Source organism: Harpia harpyja, chromosome Z (assembly GCF_026419915.1).
Source record: "Harpia harpyja isolate bHarHar1 chromosome Z, bHarHar1 primary haplotype, whole genome shotgun sequence".
Lineage (NCBI taxonomy): Eukaryota > Metazoa > Chordata > Aves > Accipitriformes > Accipitridae > Harpia > Harpia harpyja.
In genome coordinates, this window is record NC_068969.1 from 105818233 (window position 1) to 105842948 (window position 24716).

At 54.1% G+C, this 24716-nt stretch overlaps 1 protein-coding gene across 8 annotated transcripts in view; it reads right to left on the reverse strand.

Moving 5' to 3' along the window:
* Window positions 1–5637: 5637 nt before the first annotated feature.
* The window catches only part of RUSC2 (RUN and SH3 domain containing 2), a 55894-nt gene continuing 36815 nt past the window's right edge, over window positions 5638–24716 (reverse strand). For 6 of the 8 annotated variants that reach the window (XM_052777353.1, XM_052777351.1, XM_052777350.1 and 3 more), the window contains 11 exons: window positions 21685–23763; window positions 18492–19280; window positions 17759–17959; window positions 16386–16529; window positions 15209–15285; window positions 13018–13192; window positions 11966–12071; window positions 10885–10931; window positions 8385–9363; window positions 7545–7718; window positions 5638–7234 (listed from right to left, as the gene is read on the reverse strand). In XM_052777353.1, the coding sequence (XP_052633313.1) occupies window positions 7054–7234; window positions 7545–7718; window positions 8385–9363; window positions 10885–10931; window positions 11966–12071; window positions 13018–13192; window positions 15209–15285; window positions 16386–16529; window positions 17759–17959; window positions 18492–19280; window positions 21685–23656 (4845 nt within the window). In that variant the 5' untranslated portion in view covers window positions 23657–23763 and the 3' untranslated portion in view covers window positions 5638–7053. The remainder of the gene's footprint in view (window positions 7235–7544; window positions 7719–8384; window positions 9364–10884; window positions 10932–11965; window positions 12072–13017; window positions 13193–15208; window positions 15286–16385; window positions 16530–17758; window positions 17960–18491; window positions 19281–21684; window positions 23764–24716) is intronic. The other 2 variants (XM_052777356.1, XM_052777357.1) reach the window with 2 other exon arrangements.

Genomic DNA, 24716 nt, shown 5'->3' on the forward strand with positions numbered 1-24716 from the left:
ATGATTCTATGATTCTAATGTTTAGTCTAAAGTCAAGGATTTTTCAGCTTCTCATGCCCAGCCAGCGAGAAAGCTGGAGGGGCACAAGAAGTTGACACAGGACACAGCCAGGGCAGCTGACCCAAAGTGGCCAACAGGGTATTCCATACCGTGTGACACCATGCCTAGTACATCAACTGGGGGGACTGGGGCTGCAGGGAATCGCCACTCAGGGACTAACTGGGTGTCGATCGGCAGGTGATGAGCAATTGCACTGTGCATCATTTGTATATTCCAATCCTTTTATCATTACTACTGTCACTTTATTAGTGTTATCATTATTAGTTTCTTCTTTTTATATTCTATTAAACTGTTCTTATCTCAACCCACAAGTTTTATTTCTTTTCCCGATTCTCTCCCCCATCCCACTGGGGGGGGGGGGAGGGAGTGAGCAGCTGCGTGGTGCTTAGTTGCTGGCTGGGGTTGAACCACGACACCCAGCCTCCTTCTTTGTGCCCTCCTATGCTCAGAAAGGCAGTCTTAGCCTCTTCTCCCTTGTCTGTGTTTCATCTCTTCCTGCAACAGAGATGGCAGGGCCAGTGGTCCCCCCTAGGAACGTGCCTTTTTATTTCCTTTGCTCAGATGCAAAGCTCACCCATAGCGAGTTTACCATATTCAGACATGCTTGCCCTGGCAGAAGTGCCCTGGGGCTGCAAGTGCACACTCAGGACCCTGGCATTGCAGCAGGGCACAACCTGGGAGGTAGCTGTGCTCTGCCTCGGGTGGCAGGTTTGTGGGGTGGTGGAAAGCAACTGCTCCTCTGCCTTCAGCAACAGCAGTAATTAATTCAGACATCACCTCTCCCTGGCCCTTGGTGCTTCTGGGTCTTCCAAGAAATAATTAAAAGGCTGCAAAAGCAAACTATATAAAGTAGGAATAGGTTCCTCATATGGAGGATCTTTGGAAAATGAGTAGGGAAATTCCATAAATTAAAAAAAAAACTAAAAAAGTCACATTCCCAGTCCCTCTGTGCACCAGTCCCAGCACAGTGGTTGTCAGCTCCTATGTTAACAGTATATGGATCTCCAAAAGCCCTTCATTACCCTGTCTGAAACCTGAAAAGCCATGGAGGAAGTGTGGCCCAAGCAGTTGCCAGGAAGCCCGCTCGTGTTCTCGCTCTTCACACTTCCCCTTGCTCCACATCGGAAAAATCCAGCCCTGAGCGTAACCCGGGCTGTTGCACAGAGGGCGGAGGAGTGTTGCAAGCTGGTGCCACCTTCCCCAGCAGGTCCAGCAGCTACGTGCTCTGGTCACACAAGGCAAACCCAAAACCACAGAGACAGCTTTGGTTTGTTTGCAACAAGACAGGACGTAGGTGTCCCTGAGTTTCTTGGTCAGACAGGTCCCACTGCCTCCCCAGTGTCACCCCATTGCAAACCGGCAGATCTGGCACAGCCAGGAGGATGGGGAAGAGCATATTTCAGCGGGGTGTAGGCGGTGAGCGGCATCCTGCTGCAATGCCAGGGTCCAGGCATGCTGCCACGGATGTGTCCCATTTTCCACAGACCTTGCAGTGCACTGACATTTGAGCCATGTTTCGCAGCAGTCTTGCCACCCTGGGGGACATCACTCCTCCACTGCGAGGACATGCTCTTCTATCGACCCTACAGACTTTGTGGCAGATTTGACGCTCTTGAAGTGTTTGCAAAAAGGACTGCTGTCTGCTTCTACAGGCCATTCTTTGCTCTCTTTTTTGTTTGTCCTATTGAGCTTTTACATCTTACCTGCCTGATGCTATTTTTTGTTATCTAGACATGACTTCACCTATTTGAAGGGCCCCCTCTGATTTGAATAACCTCTGGCCCTGGTGGTTCGCCCTGCTGGTTCCTCTCTACCTTTTGATACCAAGAGCCTCGAAAGGTTGCCTTAAATCTTTGCAAGCTTGCTGGACACTGTGTGACTATGCTGCTTCTTTTAGCTTCATTTTATCCAAGTTTCCTCATTTCATGCATTTCCCCTTTCTGAAGCTGAACAAGATGCCAGTGGACTTTTCAATCTTGGGTGATTACACAGGGTCATGGAAATGAAGCATGTTGTGGCTGTCATCAGTGGACAGCCCCTTCCTGCGCATGTGCTCAGCCCAGTCCTGCACAGAGCTCAGTTCCCCATCTTCCTCCTTGGCCTTGTGGTGTACGTGGAGGAGCCACACACCGACGCCTTGCTTGCCTCTGCCTGTTACTGCAAACAAGCCATCAGGGTGCTTGAAGACCAACAGCAGTAGTAATATACCTTGCCTCTTTCTTTTGGTGGGGATCCCTGTTCCCAAAGGTGTATCTGTGGTACAAACAGGTCTGCATCCCTCTTCTAACGTGGGGACCACACCTTGGAGAAAGGGCTCCTGCATGCTCCTGGCCTCCTGCCTGCAGCTGGAAGTTGGTGCTTGCACCCATGTGTGATACTCTCCTGCATGATGCTCTCCAGGAGCAGCACCTGGCTTGCTGGTCCTCACCTAAATCTCCACTGCGCTGTCACCCATGGACTGCATGCAGCTGCTGATGCACAGAGGCTGCCTCTTGCCCCATGAATATCGCAGCAAGGGGAAACAGGGGCTCTGGGCCGTGAAAGCTGCTCGTGGGCAATGCTGCCACTAAAGTTCATTCAGAGGAAACCTTGTGGGTTTCATTGTACAGATGGGGGCACTGAGGCAGAGAGGGAGTCAGCGAAGGGGACGAGGAAGGAAGTCCTCACGGCACACACCAATGTGAGTGCTGACTCCCAGGACGGTGCTGCAACCGCAGCACTATCCTTCCTCCGGCTGAAAGGGAACCGGGCTGCGCCGCAGCATCTGGTCCTGCTTCAGCACTCCTGGGCTACTGCCATGAGCAGGGTCACACCAACCAGGGACCTGGGAAGCAGCTACCGTGATCCCAGGCTGGGACAGCCACTGTGGAGGGAGCTGGCCTGTCCCCAGGCTGCATTGCAGCTGGGCTAGACTGAAAGCTGGATGTTCAGCTGTTCTGAGCATGCCAAAGCTTTCAGGGGTTAATACGAGCTCATACACAGTTTGATGTCCCCGAAAGCAGTGGTTGCAGCGGTGTCAGAGCCACCTGCATGCCCAAGGCAGCTTGGCAGTTTGCTGGTGCTCAGGTGCCTCCTCCCTTCCCAGTCCCCCACAGCAGCCTCTGAGAGCTGCCAGCATTGCTTCAGCCCTGGCAGGCATCCAGGGGCCATGGGTCACAGCCTTTGCCCTCAAGATGAGCCAGGTCCTCATGACCTGGACAGAGAAGGTCCAAGGGGACCTGCCAGGACCCCCTAGCACTTGGCACCAGCCTGTCTCCACCTCTCACATGTCCCTCAGGTTGTCAAGTGTATCTGGGCTCCCACTGCACTCTTAGCCCACCCCCAGCCACGCTGTCACCCCATGGTTTTATGTCCCCCACCGCTGGGTCCCACAGTCCCCCACCACCACTCCAAAGTAGACCCCTGTACCATGAAGGTGGGCTCCTCTTTGCTTCCCACATGCTTCCCACATGCTCTGCTCCCAGGGTTCATCCTCAGAGCCTAGCACTTCTTTGCTAAGACCTACTCCAAGATCTACAAGGACGTCAGGAACAACTTTGCCAAGCAGCGGCTGAGAGCTGCCTGCAAGGAGCAGGAGTGGAGGACACTGACGCTACTCCAGGACCCCACACAGGTGATATGAGACAGGCAGGACTAACAGTGCATCTTGGTGCTGGTCCAGAGCTGCCCCTGGCCTCTCTCTGCACCTCAGGACATGTGAGGTGGGCATCAGTGCTGGGGTTGGCACTGGCACTGGGGTGACACTGCTGCTGGGGCTGGTGACTGCTCTGCCCTGTGCCCATGGAGGGCAGGGGCACATGGGGCTGGGCCTGGCAGGCAGCCTGACACCAGGAGGTTGGGAAAGGACTTTAGTTTGTGCAGTAATGAGGCCAGGGACCTGCACTGTTTGTTAGTGAAGGTTTGCTGCAGCTTTTGGGTGCAGGGAAGCACCCAGGAGGGGTCATGACCATACAGCATGACCACCTTACCTGCTCCCATCTCCTCTGGAGGTGCTGACAAGGCTGTGGGCCAGCACCCATCCCTCTCTCCATCGCCACCCACACCCCACAGCATCCACCTTTCTGCTGCCGTGTCCCAGCGGAAGGGATGCTGAGCTCCGTGTGTTGGGGGCTGGCTGATCTGCCCTCCCCAGACCAGAGTCAGCTCCAGGACACAGCAGCACCCAGCAGCTCCTGTCCCTGCTCAGCCTGTGCTTGGTGGTACTCATGGCCCCACGTCCCCATCAGCATCCTGCAGCTGAACCTCCGGGACCAGGCCACCAGCAGGGCCACCCAGCCACAGCAGCGGCGCTGGCAGCCACTGCCCCATACACATTGCTGCGTGCCTTCCAGCCTTGCAGGCTTCATGGGCTTCCTGCCCCACGGCCAGTTCCCGATTGGGACAGGCTATCTGATAGCCACCAACAGGACCTGCTTGAGTTTAGCCAGATGACCCCGAAGAAGAGTTCAGCAGCTGCAAATCCCATAGCAGCAACCCCAAATCCAGCCTCTGACACTCTAACCACCCCATGCCTCCCCTCCATCCGAGGCTGCCCCAGCAGCAAGCACCCAGCGAGCCGCTCCATGTCAGTGCCAGCAGCACAGGCAGCTGGAAATCCCCTTTCCCACCCTGGGGCTGACTCAGCACCCCACGGGGCTGTTGGCCAGCACACAGTCCCCTTCCCCATTTGGTCCAGCCTGTGCACGTGGCAGGAACAGCCTGGCTCCATGTAATTTGTAAACAGCCCTGACTACCACCCCCTCTGAGCAGTTAATTAATGCAGCCCATGTGCAAGCCCTCTCCAAGTCAAGACAGGGGCTTACACTGCTTCATTTCTGGATTTTTTTTTAAGTGCTTTGACTCACTCCACCACTGCAGGCCATTTGTCCACGTAGTTGCAACAAACTCCAGCACGGTGTCCTTGCAGCAAAGGCTGGAGCCTCAAGCAGAGCTTTTCCCTTTTCCTGGGAGCTACTGAGCTGTAAAGGGAAGGGATGGGTTCTTGGGGCTCATTCCTGATGGGACCTGAGGTCCAATGCTTGTGTGAGTCTAAGTTTAAAAGCCCTGGAGCCTTTCCTCGTAAGTGACCTGCAGCCACTGAGCCTCATGCCCAGGTTGTCCCAGGCTCTGGGTCCCAGCCCCACAACCCACATTCTTCACCCCCTCCTTCCCACACTGCTCAGGACTTCCTCCCACTTCCTCCCACTGCACGCAGGTTACAAGTTCCAGTTTGGCCGCACCTACTGACACTTTACTGACAACACCTGGAGCACCCTGGGGAAGCAGATGCCAGACCGAAATGGTGTGAACTCCTGTCTGAAACATGCTTGGTTCCCCACCAGCATGCACAAGGAATAAAGACAAGGAACCTTGAACAACACTGCCTTGCCGAGACATACCATCATCTGATGATGTGATATAGTCCCCCCAGCCTGAACTGGCAGGTCTGACAGCTGTGGGCAACCTATGTCCTTCTGAAGGTCTGGTGTTGGCTGTGGTGGAGGCAGGACAAAGCCTGCAGTGCAGTGTCCCAGCATAGGTAACCCTGAGACCCTTTCCAGGGACAGGCTGAAATCACAAGGCTGCATAGCAGGGAGCTCAATCAGCACCTTTTTTATTAATATGCATCATAAATAAAGAAATAAATAAAGGCGAGACACCTCGTTCTAACGGGGAAATACAAATTAAATATGGTGCAATGTCCGCTAAGCGATGTACAAGCAGGAGGTAACCTTGCAAGACCAGGGCCCCTCGCCATGGGGAAGCCAGCCCAGGCACGATGCTGCGAGCAGCGTCAGCCCGGCCAAGGCACCAAATACTGGCGTGGCCTTTCACTAACACTGTTCCCCACCTGACAGGCAGGTGAAGATCCCCACCCCAGCGGGCGGCATGAACATGGCAAGAAAGGGGTTGACTGGCATTGCCTCTACCAAGGACCCCCAGCATCCCCTTGTGCTCGTGCACAACACTTGTCCCCCCCACCCCACAGCACTGCTCAGCAAGACCAGAAACCCTGCCAAGGGGAGCACCACCCCTCCCTCCCCAGCTCCCTCTGGGAGCATCCCCCAATCTACCTGCCGGGAGCGCTGCCCCCAACTCCAAAGAGCATCTCTAGCCCAGTCAGGGACCTTGCCCTCACCACCTCCCCTCCAACCCCCCTCCACTGAGCATCCCAGGGCTTCCCAGGCACTGGCTCCCTGCTCAGCGTGGAGGGCACAGGGCCACCCCCCAAAGCACCCATCTCTGCACAGGGTGGCACTACCCATCCCGGACCTACGTAACACTGAACATCCACACCCCTTTCTCATGACCCCCCACACCTCCACACATACCCCTTCCCCCTCCCCTGGCCGTGGCCAGGCACAGCCCCAGCCCTGCCGCATGGCAGTGCCAGGCCACTTGGCCCGGTACAACCCACCAGGCACAACTATAATACGTTAGGACAGGGCTGCTACAGAGTAGGGGAACCTACCTCGCAGCCCCCATCAAGCTGCAATGCAACCCATCAGCCCAGCCTTGCAGGGACCTTGCCAATGCACGGTGCTCCCACTCCTGTGGCTGATGATGCCAGGGGTGCTGAAGGCTGCAGACTGCACTGCCACCCTTGGGGAGGGGACAGCCAGCATCCTGCACCCTCCAGTGTGATACTGAGCCAGGCAGTGGGGCAGTGCTGCCCTGGCAGGGACTGCTTGGGTTCCTGCTATGTACGAGTCTACAGCCTACAGGTGCTGGAGATGGCATGGGGTGGAAGGGGCTCAGGTGGTCCCCAGTGTGGCTGCATGCACGGCGGTGCCTGGCAATACGAGGTGCAGCTCGCAGAAAACCCCAGGGGCCAAGCTGGCCTTTGGCAGCTGCACAAGGAGGAGCAAGAAGGAACCACCTATGGTTACTGTATTCTGTAATGGCAAGAAAGGTAAGAAACTAGCAAGAAGCTGTGTCTGTTCCTCTGGCAGGGTGGGCTTCCCCAGAGGAGCCTCAGCAGCCCACGGTACTGTGCTTGGCTTCCCAGCCACGTCAATAGTCCTCGTCCTCCGGGTGGGTGACGTACATGATGGGCACTAGTCCCTTCTCGGAGCCGAGGCTGCACTGCAGCCAGTCACCATCCACTTTGGAGATGACCTGCAGGATATCCCCTTTATTGAAGCTCAGCTGTCCTGCCTCGGTGGCAATGTGATGGCAAAGAGCTTTCACGTCACTGCAGGCAAAGAGAAGGGAGGAAGGGTTAGCTCGCCACAGGACGCTCACCCTGCTGAAGCCCAGGGACCACCATGGGCACAGAGGAGCAAGGAAAACAACCCCTGCCTCCCCACCCAGCCAGACTCCCAGCTGGCCCTCACCTGCAGATTGCAGAGTTGGGGTGGATGGATGCACAAGCTGCATCACTGCCCCGAATTGTCCCCTGGTCCATAAGTACAAAGGGGACCAGGCGAACTGCAACAGGCAGAGCCCTGCCAACCCCAACCCACGTCCCAGCACCTGCAGGATGGCCACATGGTGCCACTCACCAGGGAGGGTGGGGAGACAGCCCCCGGGCTGGCTGCGCCGCGGGGGCCACTTCAGGTGGCTCTGGCTGGGGGGGCTCCGGCTCAGGAGCTGCTTCTCGCCACATGCTTGCTCCGACCGTCTGGGCCACCAGCTGGAAGACAGACTTGTCCAAGCTCAGCCAGCCAGAGGGCAACCTGCAAGAAGAAGACAGAAGCAGGTAGTGGCAGGGAAGTGTACCTGGGGGCAAGGAGCAGCCGCTCTCGTGGCAAGCTCGTGCCTTAGAGGTCTGGCTCCATGCACAACGTGCACTGCAGTCCCCAGGCTGTCTTCTGGTGGGGAGGGCTCAGCATCCTCCAGACACAACATGGCCTAGACTGGGAAGGACATTTCCAGTGGCCGTAGAAGCAGTAAGGGTACAGATGGAGAGACAGAGCGGGAGGTCTCAGCTACGCAGGACAACTTCACACCTCCTCCTCATGGGTCATGCACAACAGGGGTGGCTCCATGTTCTGTTCTCAATATGTGTTTTTGGGAGGGATGAGGTGATAGGGGCCATGCAGCAGGGGCTCTTCCCCCAGAGAGGGGGCTTAGGGGCTGGGGCAGTGTTATTGCTCAGGCAGAAGATGAAAGCCCATGAGGTGGACTGAAAAAGGGTAGGTGCCAAGGGGAATGGTGGTGTGGGAGGAATTAAGGCAGGCTGGCAGGCTGGCAGGGGTGACAGTCCTCTCTGTTGACACACTGCCTCTGATATACCACCACGGTGTAGCCCAGCAGTCGGCTATTGGCCTGACTTCCACCTGCACTGCTGCAACCCCAGGTTTAACCAGCCCTCCCCAGCCCCAAACCATCCCTGCTCTTACCTGTTAGGCTGCCTGTGCTCTTTCTGCACCTTCCTGGACCCAAACAAGTGTCCCCACTTGATGGGCTGGCTGCCCTCTGATGCACTGGTGCTGCTCTCCTCTCGGGAGGCTGCTGCTGCTGTTCCCACTCTTTGCTGAGTCCCAGTCTCCTTCTCCTTGCTGTGCTTCAGCTCTGTAAGCACCGAGTCTGGGGGGCTGCCCATCCAGAAGGGCCAGCTCCGCTCCTTCACCTCTTCGCCAACCAGTACCTGCTGGGGCTTTTCCAAGGGCTCTTCCATGGTTTCAGGACTTGGCTTGCTGGCAGCCTTGGGCCTCTCCTCCAAGGTGCCCTCAGCAATGGGGCAAGCCTCCGCACCCTCCACAACCCCTTCGCGGGGGGGTGGTGCCTTGCGGGTCTCTGCTGACCTAGGCACAGTATTCAAAGCCTTCTTCTTCTTCTCATAGCGGATGAACTTTGAGCCTTCAGCCGAGCCCTCAATGTAAATCTGAGAGCTCTGCATGAGCTGGTACCACCAGCCTGCCTGCTTGTCCTTCTTCCCCTCCCACGCGCTCTCTTGCGTCTTCCTCCCCTCTTCCTCCCTGTCGCCATCTCCGCAGGAGGCACCCACCCCCTTGACCCTCTCACTCGCAGCTTGCTGGGGGCTGTGGCCTGGCGAGATGTCACCATCTCTGGCACTCGCTTTGCATGCTTCGGGGGCAGTGCTGCAGCCGTCGGGATCCTCACTGCTGCCCCGCGTCCGCATCAGCTGCAGGGTGGAGTGTGCGGAAAGCAGCAGGTCTTGCTTCACACGCAGCAGCTCCTTTTGCTGCTGCTGCTCTTTGCCCATCTGCATCAGGTGGTGCTCGAAAAGGAGGTCTAGGTTGAAGGGCAGCAGGGAGAGAGGCTGGAGCAGGAGCAAGAGCTCCTCGAAAAGAGGTTGGCACACGCTGTGAGACAGGCACAAGAAGCCCACTGGCTGGTAGTGTGCCAGGATGATATCTGTAGGGCAAGAGACATTAATTACAGGAGAGCCACCAAGAAGCTGCTGAAGCTATGGGGAAAGGAACTGGACACTAGTTTTTGGTCACAGCTGTGGCTGCAGTGCAAGGCTCAGCACTGGGTCAGGGAGCACCAGATGCTCTGTGAGCTCTGGGTGAGCTGGCCCAGGTCCTGCTTGCAAACGCACCTGCAGCCCAGACTTGCCCATCAGACTATCCACCAGGATGATCTCTGCCACAAAATACCATGGGGGTAGGGTGAGTATAAAGAGAATCAAAGGGATGGCACGTGTTAAAATTCTGTTCCCCACCTCCTGGAGATGAACAAGGAGCTGCAGATCTGGCCAGCACCAGTCCCCTGCAGAGAGAGGTGTCAGGGACAGCTGAATACAGTCTTTCCAGGGACCTGGCTGGGCTAAACTGTGGATCCTAACAGAAAATGGACTAGCATTTCTACCTGCAGCATTCATTCTTCACTTCATTTGGCCACATCCACAGTGCCCGCCCCCGCCCCAGCTTTGCTGTCAGGTCTCACTCCCAGGGAGAGAGTTGGGAATAGGATTTGTGGCCATTTGGTCCCAGTGAGATAACAAACTTACACCACAGACAGGACTTGCACCTTATCTCCAACCCCTTTGCCTAGCCTTCATCATCCTGACAACCCTAGCTTTTGCTCACACTTCCAGCTCTTAATGATGGCTTGAAACAGATGGTTGTCTTGTGCTCCAGAAAACCAGGATGCTTTCTCTTGCCACACTGCTCAGTACAAAGGCAAGTCTAGTCTCCTGCCTGCTCCAGAGGGAAGTGCTGACTGCACACGCAGACCTGGAAAATGTCTGCTGTCAGCCCCCAAACCTGCCAGAAGACACTGGGCTAGAATTCTTGCATGGGGCCCTGGGCTGAGCACAGGCTGAGCCAGCAGCACTCTCGGGGGATCCAGCAGGTCGAGGGCATCTGTCTCACTGTGCACTTAGCACTTAGTCATGCTGCTTCTAGGCATCAGGCAGCTTGATCCTGCTGCTGGGTTATCTGCACACTCTAGAAACATTTCTCATTGAAAAAACAGATACATCCAGTAAAATCTGCTTTTTGTGTCTCAGGAGGTTTTCCTGTCCATTTCTTTCCATTTCCCATTCCTGAACGGTTTTAGCCAAGTGTGCACATCTCCAGCTGTACAAAGCTCTCAGGCACTGGGCAGGGAACACAGAAATGTGCAGAGGCTTAGATCTGGTCTCCTGCGGGTAGACTGAGGGATCTGTGTTGGAGGCGATAGCCTTGGGTACCACCTGCAGCTGGGAAGCACATGGCTGGCCAGGCTCAGGTGGCAGGAGCTGCATGGAGCTTGGACTTCCACCTGGGACCTCCCTGGTACACTGGGACTGTGTATAGTCTAGTCCTTCAGATCAGAGCAGAGGGGAGCAGCCTAGGCTAAGAGACCAGCAAGAGAAACGCATGTCCCTCCCATGCTCTACAGTGTGCAGAATTTGGCCCCCACCGCAGCCCACAGCCCTCAGGCTCCTACCTTCATGGTTGTAGAGGTGGTTGAACCAGAACTCCAAGGACCGGATACTGCAGGAGGGGAAAACAAGCAGAGAAAGAAAGAAAGAAAGAAAGAGTGAAAATCGATTCACCCCCTTCATCCTTGCTGTTCTACAAAAAGAAGTGTGGCTGGAAAAGGGCATTTACACAGCATGAACCTGTGAACCTCAAGACCTATTGAAAAGACAGTGGCTCACTCCCATCAGCATGCACTGACCACAGCCACCAAGCCTGTCTCAGAGGCATCCAGTTTGATTTACATGAGGCATTGTATAACTGTAACCCCTAGCAACCATGTTTCCAGCAAGTTTCCTCACCATTTAGCTCCTATGTCCTTGGCAGAACTTAGCTTTGCCGAGAGATCATTGCTGCAGGCTTGGCCCAAACTATGCTGGTATCCTGTGCCAGCAGGGGAGAGCAGAACAGAGCTTGCTTATGCTTGTAGGGATCCTCCAACATTTGGAGATCTTGGGGACTCTGTTGCCACTGCCAGAGCTCTTGCCAACCACTGGAGAGGAGCAGGGAAATACCATCCTAGTAGCACTTATCCCTTCACTGGCAAAAAGACATCGCTGACTTCTGTTTAACACTGACAGCATGTATTGTGCACACTCCTTATCCAACCTGGAAGGGCCAGCCTTGAGTCCTGGACCAGGGAAATTTCTCCTTCAGAGCCTCATGCCCTAGGATTCACTGCAGCTCCAGGAAGCAGTGATTTAAGCAGGGATTTCCAGGAGTAATTTATGCATATGTTATGTCTAACCTTGCATGAACCCTGACAGACAGACTCTTCCCACATAATGTTTTGGGGCTAAAACAAGCTGACAATGTTCTTCAGCGGGCTACAGCCACCCCTTCTCAGTCCTGGCCTGGCAGGGTAGGTTTCGATCCTTCTGGATTTCTCCAAGGCTCACAGCTTCTTCCTTCCTTCACCTAGAGCTGTGGAGCGGCTTCCCAGTTTCTTACATCTTTCCACTGGTAACTGTGCCTGCCTGCAGTCAAGGACCAGCACCTGCTGCCAGCCCTGGACAGTGACATGCAGCCAGCCCAGGGAGCCTGCTTACTTGAGGAGGCCAAAGATGAATGCGTTGAACCTCATGGTGTGGTTGGTGAGCTCCATGTACTGGCTGATCTTGCTATAGAGGCTGTGCAGCAACTTGGTAGAGGGGCCTATGGAAAGAAGCAGAATGTTGATTTGTGGTCAGCAAAGCCAAAACGGCACCATGGGAAGGAGCATCAAGGCAAAGACAGACGTTGGCTGGGTGCCCATGCCTGTGTGTGCAATGCCTCTCCACCAAACACCAAGACGAGCTCACTCCATCCCAACAGTTAGGCTCCACAAGGGAGATGGGTTGTGGTCTGTCCCAGACTGCCACTCCAAAACTTTGGGAGAGTTTCAATACCGCAAGGACCTGCCTCCCACACTTCAGGTACAATCACAGGCCTTGGCTCAAAATCAGCAGGTAAACAGAATATTGTGGTGGGTGGTTATAATTTGGGGTGTCTGCAATCACAGAGAGAACCCCAGAGTTGGAGATTTGCCACAAACAGGCTAGGAGACTTCCCAGCCCTGCATGTAAGCTCTTAATGATGCAGAAATCAGTGTGGCCCTGCCATCTGTAACCTTGGAAAGGAGTTATCCTGGATGGTATCCACTGCCACAATCCAGGGTGCAGACTGGTACTAGCAGAGGGTGCAGGTGTTGTGGGCATGCTTGAGCCAAGTGAGCTGTGAGTGCAAATTTTCCTACAGACCAGGCTAGAGCACAGCTCTGCCTTATACAGTAGCTGTGCAGGGCTAAAGATGAAGGTCTAGAAACACCCTGGAATCTTAGAGGGGGGAAAGGGGCATTCTTTTGGGTTTTTTTCTTTTTTCCATTGCTAGGGCCTGTTATAGGAGAATTTGGAAATTTCAGGGGAAATGACAATAAGTATTTGGGCAGAATAGAGCAGTGGCTCTCCCATCTTGCAAGAGAAGGGCAAGGTGCACCCCGTTCCATGCAGGGAGATGGGTATTATTCTGCTTTCCCATGCTTAAAGTCAGCCTTCCCCAGCACCTCCCAGCCATAACATGGGAGTACCGCAGAGCAATGGGCATCGTCGCACACCCTCCATACCTAGCTGGGTGGATGCCTCCACCACGCTCCAGGGGATGTTCCTCCTCTGGCCAATGATCATGTCCAGGACGTAAGCCTTGAGCCCGTCACTCAGAATGTCCCGGACAGCAGGGCACAGGTATTTCAGGATGAGATGCCCCACATTGGGGCTCACGGAGCTGTTCCCAAGTTTGGCCTAAGGGACAACAGGCAACAGGGAGATTGTTGGTAACTGCTCTACAAGGTAAGATGCATGCAAACAGTCCAGCCCCACTTGCCTACTACAGACACCCAGGCAATATCCAGGCTACAATGATGCTCAGCAGCTCCTTAATTAGGCAGTCTCTTCCCCTTCACCCCTGCTGCCTCATACACCAGTTCTGGACTGCTCCCTGCAAGGTCTGCCCCAGGCTGGGATGAGGCAACAGCTTGGGAAGAGAATATCCCAACTTGAGAAGAGGATATCCCAATTAGAAGGTACGCCTAGTTCTGCCTACAGGTATAACAAGGCTGTCCTGCTGGAGGAAGAAAAGAGTATGGCATTTTTCTGCTGCTGTAGATTTTCTTGTTGCTATTTTTGAAGCACGAAGCCTGAAGCCATATAGGAACTACCAGCACTGAGGGGTTAAGGAACACTTAACTCAGTGACATGCGGAGCTATAATTCCTGGGGATTACTATAAATAAACAGGGTGAGGGCAAAATGGATGGACAGAGCTCAGGCTGAGGTGACGAAGCACATAAGAGCCCAGCATCAGCAGAGTGGGGACATACTCTGCTGCATACAGTCTTTGAGCTGCTGAGGGGTCTATGCAAAGGGGTCAGCCCCAGGCCTTGCACATCATGTTGGTGGTCCCAGGCAGTTGTGTTCAGGACACAGATTTTACCAGCTGAGCTGGAATTATACTGGCCGGTTGGCATGGGTCCACAAAGGCCCTGAACTGAGACTGAACTTCTGGGTCAGGAATAATCCTGTCAGATTCATTGAGCGTGGGAGCATCAGGGATGGGTGCTGCCTTTTGACAGGTGAATGCTCAGACCTTGGCACACTGACCCATAACGAAACCCAAGCATTTTACTTACCAGGTTTGTCTGGTAAGTAAAGTAATGGGGGAATGTTGCAATTATTCCACAAACCAATACTGCACGAATAGGAAATTCACAGTGAAGCCTTAAGAAGCTGTGGGAATCCCAACAGCTCCAGTTGTGATGCACAGCAATCTCTACATCAGCAACAATTGTAATTAGGGGCAAATTACCCTGAGCTCTGAGATAAGATTGAATGGGCTTGGAATCTGTCCCAGTCAGGTTTCTCCTTGGGGATGGCACTCCAGGGCAGTTGTCATGTCCAAATAGTGTCACATTGCTGCCCCAGAGTCCCCTGACTGAAGCAGAGCATTCAGCATTGAGAGGAGGCACCACAAACATGCTGGGTGTCACAGGACTGCAAACACTGCCTGGTACAAATGGAAGCAAACTTTTCTGCTTCTGTGTTATTCCAGAAATGGGAGATGAGGGGAGCACAGGCCAAAAGCAGCCAGTTCCACAGGCAACCTAGATGCACTCTGAAGCTAGTGGGTTCATGGCAAGGGCTATAGGGGATGCCCATCTGCCCCAATGGGCAATGACTGATGCACTTCTTTATTGTTATGGAGCCCTGTGACACATCAAGGGACTGGGGACACTGCACTGTGTCCTGGCACCCCCTGTCATGGGACATGTGGAGGAGGGAGACACAACTCCCCACTGTATGAGAAAAAAGCTGGTGTACTGCATCAGACCAGAAGTCCAGCTGGCCTGGTATTCTTTCTTATAAAGAGCCATGAGCAAGTACATAAAAAAAGACCCAAACCAGAGCAAACATATATAATAATTGCCGTTAATACTTTCGCAGCCTACAACTACTTTGAACTCAGAGACTACCTAAGCTGGACATTATTCCTATGTGTTTAATAGACCTCAATGAATTTCCCTTCCCTGTGTTTTTCTGATCTGCCCTTAAATCCATGTACTCTTTCACTACCTCCAGCATCACGGAGCAAGAATTGTCACAGATTTACTATCATCTGCTGCATGGCGTACCATCGCCTTTGGTTTGTTCTTGGTACTACCACCTTCATTGGATACCCTGTAGTTTTTGACTGGACAAGAATGGAGAGGCAATCTTTTTCCATCCTCTCCGTGTCACACATGATGTTGAAAGCAAGACATACCTTCACCCCGGGATCTCTGCTGGTTCCAAAGTGAGCCACAATCAGGTCAACAGCAGTGTTGATTGCCTTCACCAGACCTAGAGGGAAAGAATGAGTCAGAGAGCTGCCTGAGGGGCTTCTAGGACAGACCCTGACCAAATACTTCACAAAGAAATCAGGCAGGGGCATTTCAAGCCCATGTCAGCGCACATGCCCTCTCAGCCAAAAACATGCAGAGCCCCTCCTAACTCCTCACCAAATCTGGCCCTGCTGGTTCCAACACTCACCTATCAGCCCAACAGTAGGACAACCTTTAGAAGCGGCTGAAGCATAAGATAGCCTGTCAATATTCCCGAGGGACATGGACCATCACCTCCACACACCATCCCTTGAGGGAGCAGAGATGGGGTCTGAGGCAATGAGTCTTTTGCTGCTTTGATCCTACAGGGCAGCAAGGCAGAAGCCACGCCTTTGCAAGCTATGTAATGACTTTGAGTAACAAGCCAGTGGTGGGTAATCTGACATCTGCATCAGCATGATGCAAGAATAGAAGTGGAATAGAGGGGAAAGCTGCCATCTGGTAATCACCAACACATAGCTGGCAAAGGCATGGGAACCTTTCTGCACATCTCTTGCCTCTGAACTGATACCAAGGCAGCTGTCAACAACCCAGTCCCCAACCCTGCCTCTAGCATGGATCTCATCATAGCCACACCTTGTCCTGCTTTGGAATCCTTTCTCCCACCCTTTTATATAAACAGTTCACCATGTAGGACCCAACAGACCTTTTACCTAAATTACAAAATCTCAGGCTAGCACATCTGCAACATCACACAGATCCACAGATCCACCCTTGTATACTGAGACAGGGGTGGCAGCATGCCCTGCCTTAGGGTCATACTCCTGTGCCTGCCTGCTCTCTGCCCTTTCTTGTGGACTCAAGATTCTTTCTAATCATACTTCCTGTGATGAGTAGCTCAAACGTACTCCGTGGCACATTGCATGGTGCAGAGAACACAAGAACCTGCCATGGAAACAGCCGTCAGTCCAGGGGGACATATAGTTATGATGCTACAGTAGAGAAGGGCAGGGAAAGAAACCATTATGTCAAGAGAGATGAGATGAGACAGAGAGAAGCAGTGTTTGCCTTATGCTGCGCTACGCCACACTCTTGTCCGCGAGAGATGCATGGACTCACCCTTCTTCTGCAGCAAATCGATGGAGATGGACTCTGTGTTGCCATCTGGGGAGAGGCAGAACTCAGCGGGGGGTTTCTCTGCTAGTGAGAAGTAGTCAGGGAAGAAGTCAGTGTAGGTAAGCTGGAGTTGCCTCATAGACTGTCCTGCAGGGCCAAGACAGGGGGGAGAAGGATCAGCCCCAAGCCCTTATACCAAAGGTTCTCCCACATTGTTTGATTTTCCCAGAAGCACGCTGCATCAGCATCAGTCTTCACCCCAGCCTGTCTAAGGCTGGGACAGCAAAGCCACAGGCTTGTTACTCTCCCAGCAATGGTCTGCAATGTGAGCCTGTAAGTTCAACCCCACAGCTCACCCAACATCTAGCTCCAGCTTGACCAGGGTCCATGGGCACTGGGAGATGCTGTGGGAGAGTCACCCTCATGGGCTGGTGCTAAGGGAAACCTCGCTGCACGAGACTCTCAGGGCTGCTGTGCTGATAGCCCCGGCAAGCGGGGTCAAAAGTAGAGCACAGAGAGAATCCCTACTTGTCACACACAGGCACGCACAGGCAACAAACCACGTATCTTCTGCCTGTCCCCTGGGATGGCCTCTGTTTTCAAGGGGTGACTTCTGCAGCAGCTCTTTCATGTGCTCAATTTCAATCATCTGGTTGATTCTCCAGCTCTCTGCGAGGCATTCTCCCGTGAAGGAGGGATGGAGAAACTGTTTGGGTTGGCAGAGTGAGGTGTAGAGCTTTGGGGAATTCCCTCCATGACTTGAGGCTGACCTGAAGAACACTCTCCCTCCCCACAGAGACCACACTGCTCTTCCCAGAGGACTCTCAAAGGTTCAGCCAAAAGCAGCCTGCCACTCTCAGACCTTCCTGCACAGGTTTTGGAGGATAGCAAAGACCTTAAGGGCAAAGCATGGAGGAGACAGAGCCCCATGGAGCCCTACAGTGTTGCCAGCTGCCCCATGAAAGCTACAGCCCAGCACCTAGCATGCTGCCAGAATTGAGGCAGATGGGCAGACACTGTGGGGCACTGACACGAGACCTCCAAGGGCCACAACTCCTGTGTGAGACATGAACTGCAAGCTCGACACAGTCCAGGAACACTTGCTGAGGCTTGAGCAGGCTCTTGGACCATTCATTTTCCCCTTCAATCCAGCCCAGAGCTGGACCTAACTGCTCTCAGCTCATGGAGGAGGGAGGCTCCACACAGATTGTACCCATCAGTGAGGCAATTTTCACCCTCCTCTTGTACCCCTCGGCCCACTGTGAGCAGATGCATCATCCCTCCTTCTCAGAGCAGGCAGAGCAGTGATGAAGCCAGGCTGAACCTGAGCCCCAAGGTCACCTCCCAAGACCCCCCAGCAGAAAGGTGGTGCGCACCGTTCAGCTTGCAGTGGAAATGGCTGGTGTTGAGAGTGCCAGGGAGCTCAAAGATGGGGTTCCCCCGGTTCAGCCGAGGCTCTTGCTGCCTCCTGTCTAGGCTGCCTGCTAAGCTGGGCAGCCCCGAAATGCGGTCCAGACCCAGGGGGTTCCTCCGCCTGTACTCCCGCCACTTCAGCGCTTGGGGAGAGAGGTGGTTCGCTAGGATGCCGCAGGCAGTGAGCACCAGACGGGAGGATGTGAGCAGACAGCAGCATGTGGAGGGGAAACAGGGAGAGAAAAGATGAGAAAGAGGAAGGACAGAGAAAGAGAAACAGCACATTAAAGTCCAGCAGCATTTCAGGACATTAGCACACATACATATAGGGAGGTGGACGCCACAGCCTGGCAGAGCAGGGCAGGAGCCTGGGTGGCCTCATGGCTGCAGGCATAGAGGGAGCAGGTTTGGGGTGCAAGCACCTGGCAATGGGGTGCTGTAAGATCAGCAGCCCAGCCCACGCTGCCCTCTCCAGAGACACAGTGTAGGGAGTCGGGACTGGGGGCACATGCTCTTAGTGTAGGACTTTCTTTTGCAAGGCAAAGTGATGGTAGGGGCTGTTGGGCACTGCCGTACCCAGATGCAATTTTGCCCCGGGCTGTACCTCTAAGAGAGGGTGGTGCTACGGGGAACAGCCACAGCCACAGGGAGCTGGAGATATTCCAGACCAGCACGTCCTGGCAGATGGGTACCTACCATTGAGGGGCCGTATTCCCATGCTGCTCAAGGGACCAGAGCTGCTCGTCTCACCGCCACTTCTCCAGTGGGGATCTGTGTGGCTTCCTACTCTGCTCACAGGCATACCACCCACCGAGAGGGGCGGGAGGGACCCAGTGTGGAGCCGGTACTCAGAGAGTGGTGGGCTTGGCTCCAGCGGTGCCTCCTTCTTGGGAACCGGCTTGGCGTTCTCCTTTTGCCTCAGGGCATCAGCTTTGGTGGCTTGGGAGGGCTGCATGGCACTGACAGCCGGGGAAGACCTCGTGGGAAGCAGGCTGGCGGAGATGGGGCAGGACCTGCTCCTGGGGGGCTGGCTCTCTCCAGCTCTCTCCGCGGTGGGTGAGGAAGAGGAGTCCACGCTTTGAAAGAAAGGCACGTTGCATCGCACAGGAGAGTAACTCCCCAGGGGGGACGGCCGGGTTGTCTCCGGTGCAGGCTTCTTAATGCAGCCATCATTGCGGGAGGCAGCTCCATCCGCTGAACGTTGGGTCAGGAGCGTGCTGTGGGCTTGGCTCCCCGCCACCACCGCCTGCTCTGCCAAGGTGGCCGAGGCTGAGGACTGGGAATTGGAGGAGATCTGCTGGCTGGCAGACCGGTTGCTGGACAAGCTGTAGAGTTGGGAAAGGCTGGAAGCAAAATGGCTGTGCAGGGCACGAGCCTTGGGTGGCTTGCTGAAATGGTGCTGGAAAACAAAGGGCTGGATGGGCAGAGTCGTGGGACGCTGGTCCTTGCTGTAGCGTACCACAGGCTTGCTGTCTGTGCCACCACCTTTGGGGAGAGAAAGGTGGACAAAGTGTGAGGATGGGCAGAGGGACAATCATCATCAGCCCGGCAGATCGCAGGCAAAAGGGAATGTGCTCTTAGCTGTGGGAGAAAGAGGACAGCTAGAGGCCAGACACAGGCAGAGTGGTTCAAGTCTGAACTGGTTACATACATCATGAGCTGGCAGTGTAAAGACATGTGGCCCTAAATGCAGAGTTTCCAGCTATTGACAGCTGTCTGGAAGAGTAGAGTGCTGCACCAGGAGCTTGTCTCTCCTGGTAGGGTCACCAGCTTCACATCCCTTCAGCATACCTCGCTCCTAGGACAGCACAAAGTCATGGCCCCAAGCGCCTGCCCTCAACCTGCCTCTGCCCAGGCAGTGCCACAAAGACATGGCCCAACACACTGTGGTACAGCAAGGTTTCTTATCCTGAAGGACTGTCCACACGTGCTGAGAACTCACCCAGCTGAGCACAAGCATTACATGCAATAGAACCGCATCCCACATTGCAATTGGTGCTGTCGGAAAGGCTGCTTGCTTCCCATTCTCCCTCCCTCTTCTTTCTCCTGTAACTGTCGCCCCTCTGAAGACACAGCTCCCTTCATCCCCCTGCCTGTACCAGACCTAAGCAGGATGTTCCCAGCCAAATCAGGACCACAGCAGAAACAGAAGAGCTTCCAACCCTGGAAAGCGCAGGTCTGCTCCAGCAAATGATGGACAGGAATGTTCCAAGGAAGTGTGCTGGGCTATCTCCTATGTGTGCATGCCTCCAGCTCCTGGTGGGGCCACAATATCCTGATGGACATAGCTGAAGCATGACACACTGCACTCTGCACAACACACAACACTGGATGCACACACCTGGCTGACTGGGATCCCTGATCACCAGCCGCGCCGCATCCCAGCACAGTGTGGCACCTTCTCCCTTGCTCCCCCCCCCCACTCCTCCAGCCCCGAGCAAATCCTGGGACAAAGGACCTGTCCCAAGCACAGCCCTGGTGTTAACCTGCTGCCTGTGGGGTATGCCACGCCTTTGTCTCTATAACTAGCTTTTAGCAGGGCTTGCTTTCCCTCTAGTCCCTTCTCAGACCCTCTAGGCTTGCATGCTGTTCTCAGCTGGAGCAAAGCAGCTCTGCCTTTATCTCCAGCTGCAGGCAGGAGATTTCTGCGCAGCACTAATGCCTGCCTTGCTGTCACAGTGCGGACAAAGGGACCACAGCAGGGGGTGCAGGAACTGTTGGGTTCTATTACCTTGAGAGCTCCTGTCTGCCCCCTCCTCCCTGAGCAGCTCTTGCTCCTTCCAAGCACTCCCTCTGCAAACCAAGAGGGCTGCTCCCACGCTGCCTTCTCCCGGCAGAGACCTGCCTTCCCTGCCATCCCACACCCAGCGCACATTCAAGACTCAATAAACAAACAGCACAATACTTAAAAAGCTCTTGCTCCAAAGGCCAAAATCTCTCCCACACCTGCCATGGCAATGAACGACATGTTCTTCCTATCTCCTGCCAGAAATCTTCAGGGCATTAAATGGAGACACAGTCTGGTCCTTGGCATGCTAGGGGCTACCTACTGCAGCAGTCTGGTCAGAGGCATTTTAGACAGGCTCCTACCTGAGAAGCAGGTACAAGAATTGTCTAGGGCAGTAATAGAGGTCCCGTGCCACGCTGGAGAAATGGCCATACCTCTGATGGGGCTGCCACATAGCTTCCTCACCAGGACAAGTGACAGCAATGTCAAGGTGGAAAGCAACTCATGTATTACAGGCTTTCCTGCAGAGGGAACTGTGACAATTACCCTCCATAGGAACCTTTGCTGCAATCCAATGCATTGTGGAGGATATGACCAGGATATTCCAGCAGAGACACACAGCTCTTCTAATCTCTTCAGGACTCATGCTGTAAGTGCCGGCAGAGAATGTGTAAGCTCCCTGACCCTGAGAGGAGACTGCTGGCTATGCCTCTTCCCTCTCCACCTCTGCCCCCAAAACTCATCAATGGTTCGCTTCCCTTCATCTGCTGGGAATGTGACTCTGCTGAGCATCTTCACATCTCTGTCTTAGGAGCTAAAGGCAGGTGATTCTCATGGACTGGGGGAGCACAACGCCCTGGAAGGGAGACAATCCTCCAAGCTGCACAGACCCTAAGTGCTAATGCCATGTCCTCCATTACACGATAGGAGAGGTTTCCACAAAACCTCAAGAGGCTTTAGAAACACAAGGACAAGACTCTTGCACTGATCTGGGTCTGAAATAAGCACAGCAGGGCTTTGTCCCAGGGAGTGGTAGACCAGGAAACAAACCGCACAGGCACTGGTCTCCCATTGCCATGCAGGTTCCTCTGCTGCTCCCCTGATGTCCCAAAGAGCAGCCTTTCTTTTTACTTCTCCATTCTGCCTAGTTTGGCTCCTTACCGTCTGCTCGGGCTCTAGCACCTCTTTGTCCGTGGCCACTGGCAGAGCCACCTGAGAAGCTGGCATCTGCCTCCGTCAGCAGGGAGAGAGAGGCTTGCTCACCTGCCCCATGCCCACTGGGGACCTTCTCACCGGAGACCGAGTCTTTGGTGGAACTCAAAGCCTGGCTGTCCCCAAAAGCATGATTCAAACAGAAGCCCTCGCAGCTCCGGTTCAGGCCATGGACGAAAGGCATGGGTGGAAGACTCTGGCTGCGGCGAGCTCTTTCTTCAAGGAAGGTTGGGCAATCCCGCTGTGTCTCAGGGATAGGAGAGAACTCCAAGGAGGAATCACCACTGGACCGGAGTGGTGGGGAGGTGCCATTCTTTTTCCGGCCTTTAGCCAGTTCAGCAAAAGATGTCACTCGTTTCGGGGGAGAACTCTGGATAGGTATTGCTGGACTTTCACTCAGCTTGACCGGACAGCTTACCATGCGCTCCAAGGAGCCCAGCCTGCTGCTGGGACTCCTGTCCAGGTTCTGGTCATAGCTCCTGGAGCGCTGCCGGCTTGTGTTGAGGTTAGGTGGTGACACGTTCACATAGACCTGACCCTCAATCATGTTTTGGGCGGATTCTCCCTTTGCCTCCTCTTCACTGCACTCCACGTTGCTTTCTTCTTGTCTCAGGTCAGGCCTTCTGAACAGATAGTATTCAGTGGGCTGGGCTGGACTACCTTTGGTATGGTCTTCTGAGCAGCTAGTTATGGAAGATCCTGCCGGGCTGGGGGATGACTGGGAAGACAAGTCACATGTGACTAACTTATAGTAATTCTGAGTAGCCACAACAAGCCGTGCTTGGCTCTGTAAGCAGGCAGTGAGGTCTGAGCTCTCTGAAGCACAAGGCTCACAGTGGAGGTGGTAGGAGTTGCAGTTAGCATCAAGAACAGGTGAGGAGGAGTGTTGACACCCACACACCTTCCCTGAACTCTCTGGGTGATGCGACTCGCAAGACATCTTGGATTCTGTGGGTGATGAATGCAAATCCAGGTAAAAAGCTCCTGTGTCCGAGTGGCTGCAGAAGGAAGAGTCACAGGACAGGTTGGCTGAATTCAGGTTAGATCGAGACTGACCATTCATTTTGTTGTAGAGAGCACTGAAGTTCACCAGCACCCCATCAGAGCTGTTGCAGGAAGAGTCACTGATGTAGCCCATCTGTTGGTCAATCACCTCAGACTGACTTGATGAACTGTAGCAGCGACAGTGCTGGAGCTCCGAACTGGAACAGCTGCATGTCCGGCTGTGCAGGGCATCCTGATTCCTCAGCAATTCACCCGTGTTCTGGTTCCACTCCTGGTCACCACCGTCGAAGGAGAAGCTGGAGGAGCTGCCACGATGGCAGCTGCATTCATCCAGCTCCATGCGTTCTGAGGCGTGGTGACACCTGTTTGCGTTGTTCCTCTTCTGGACGTCGTCACTGCTGATTTTGTCCTCTTGCCCGTCTACCACACCGGACCGGCTAGCCATGTTCCAGGATTTCACAATGTGCTTGGAGTCGTGGAGGTGGAAAGGGGGCAAGGCCAGCTCGTGCAGATGAAAGGGAGGTTTGCCAGCCACAAGTGAGTTGTGAAGATGGAAAGATTTTTGACCCAAGTCATCCCCAAAGAAGCTGAGGTCTTCACCCTCACTCAGCAGGAAAGGGTTGTGTCGCTTGCTGGCACTAGGGACAATCAAATCCCTTGCTTTGCCTTCTTTCTTGTCTGAGGCCTCTGCTGAGGTTTCGGAGGTCTGGAGAAAGCTGCTGTACACCAGGGAGTCAGTCTGTGAAAGGTCTCTGTCTGGAAGGGCAGAGGTCCGTGTAATGCTGAGCTCTGGCTGGCAGAAGGGATTGGTCCTTTTGCTCACGGAGCAGCACTGTCTGTCGGGGACCTGGCAATGCACCAGGGGAATGTGATGGACAATCAGCGTCTCACCAGTCAGTTTGGGTGGACTATCCATGGTGAGGAATGCTCTTCAGGACATCAGTTAAGCTGGTGCTACCCATGGACAGATAGGGCTGCACATGAGAGGCGGGGAGGACACTTCTCATGAGGGAATTCAGATACCTAAATAGAGACAAAAACACAAAGGAAGTCACCTCTCAGGAAAGGCAGTGACTATTTAAAGCATCCTTGGTTTGACTGAACACTTCATGTGCTGACAAGGACCAAACAGACTGGTCCTTGTCAGCACAAATACCTGAACACAAGGTCCTGAGTTGTCCTTCTTCAGGGAAAGCATCACAATGTAAGACAAACACATCCCCGTCCCTGCAGACTTGTGGGACAACATTTGTGCTTCCATCTGACCCCTCTCAAATTTATGTGAAGTGAGTGACTGATTTCACTCAAGTGGCCAAAGGGCTGCACAGGCTTTGGGCCAAAGGAAGACCTCACTGCGGATGGCACTGTATGCTCACAGGAAAACAGGCAGACAGCACAGGGTCTGAAACAATGTGCTGCACTCTGATGAGAGCAGTCCATCTTCTCCCACTGGCTTAAATATCTTTGTCTCCCTTTAGGTACCTTGAGCTTTCCTTTAAGAACCAAACACTAAACTGCACTGCCAGGCCTTGCAACGTTAGAGACGCACAAGTCCAGGCAGAGACTGGAAAGCAGGAACAGACTGGAACAGGAAAGCAAAACAACCATTCCCCTCCAAAATCCAGGAGCCCCCATGAGTTTCCTGAGCTCTTTTAATGGTACCAGGGGAGCATGCCAAAGTATGCAACTACTTATGCACACAAGGGCCTCTCATGTGAAAAGGAGCAGATGACTTCAGTAGGGCCATGAGGAACCAGTGGTGATGGTTAAATAGGTCCCATACTGCACACTGCCTTCTGCTGACCTTTTGCTGATTGTTAAGCCTCAGCTCAAACTGGTTCCTCTTGTGGTCTGGGGTGCCTGGTTCACACTTCTCTGACATTCTGCCACATTATCTGTGGCACTTACTTGCTTATGACCTGCTGCACTTCACAACAGTACAACTACCACAGCCCACAGTCCCAGGAGCCGTACAG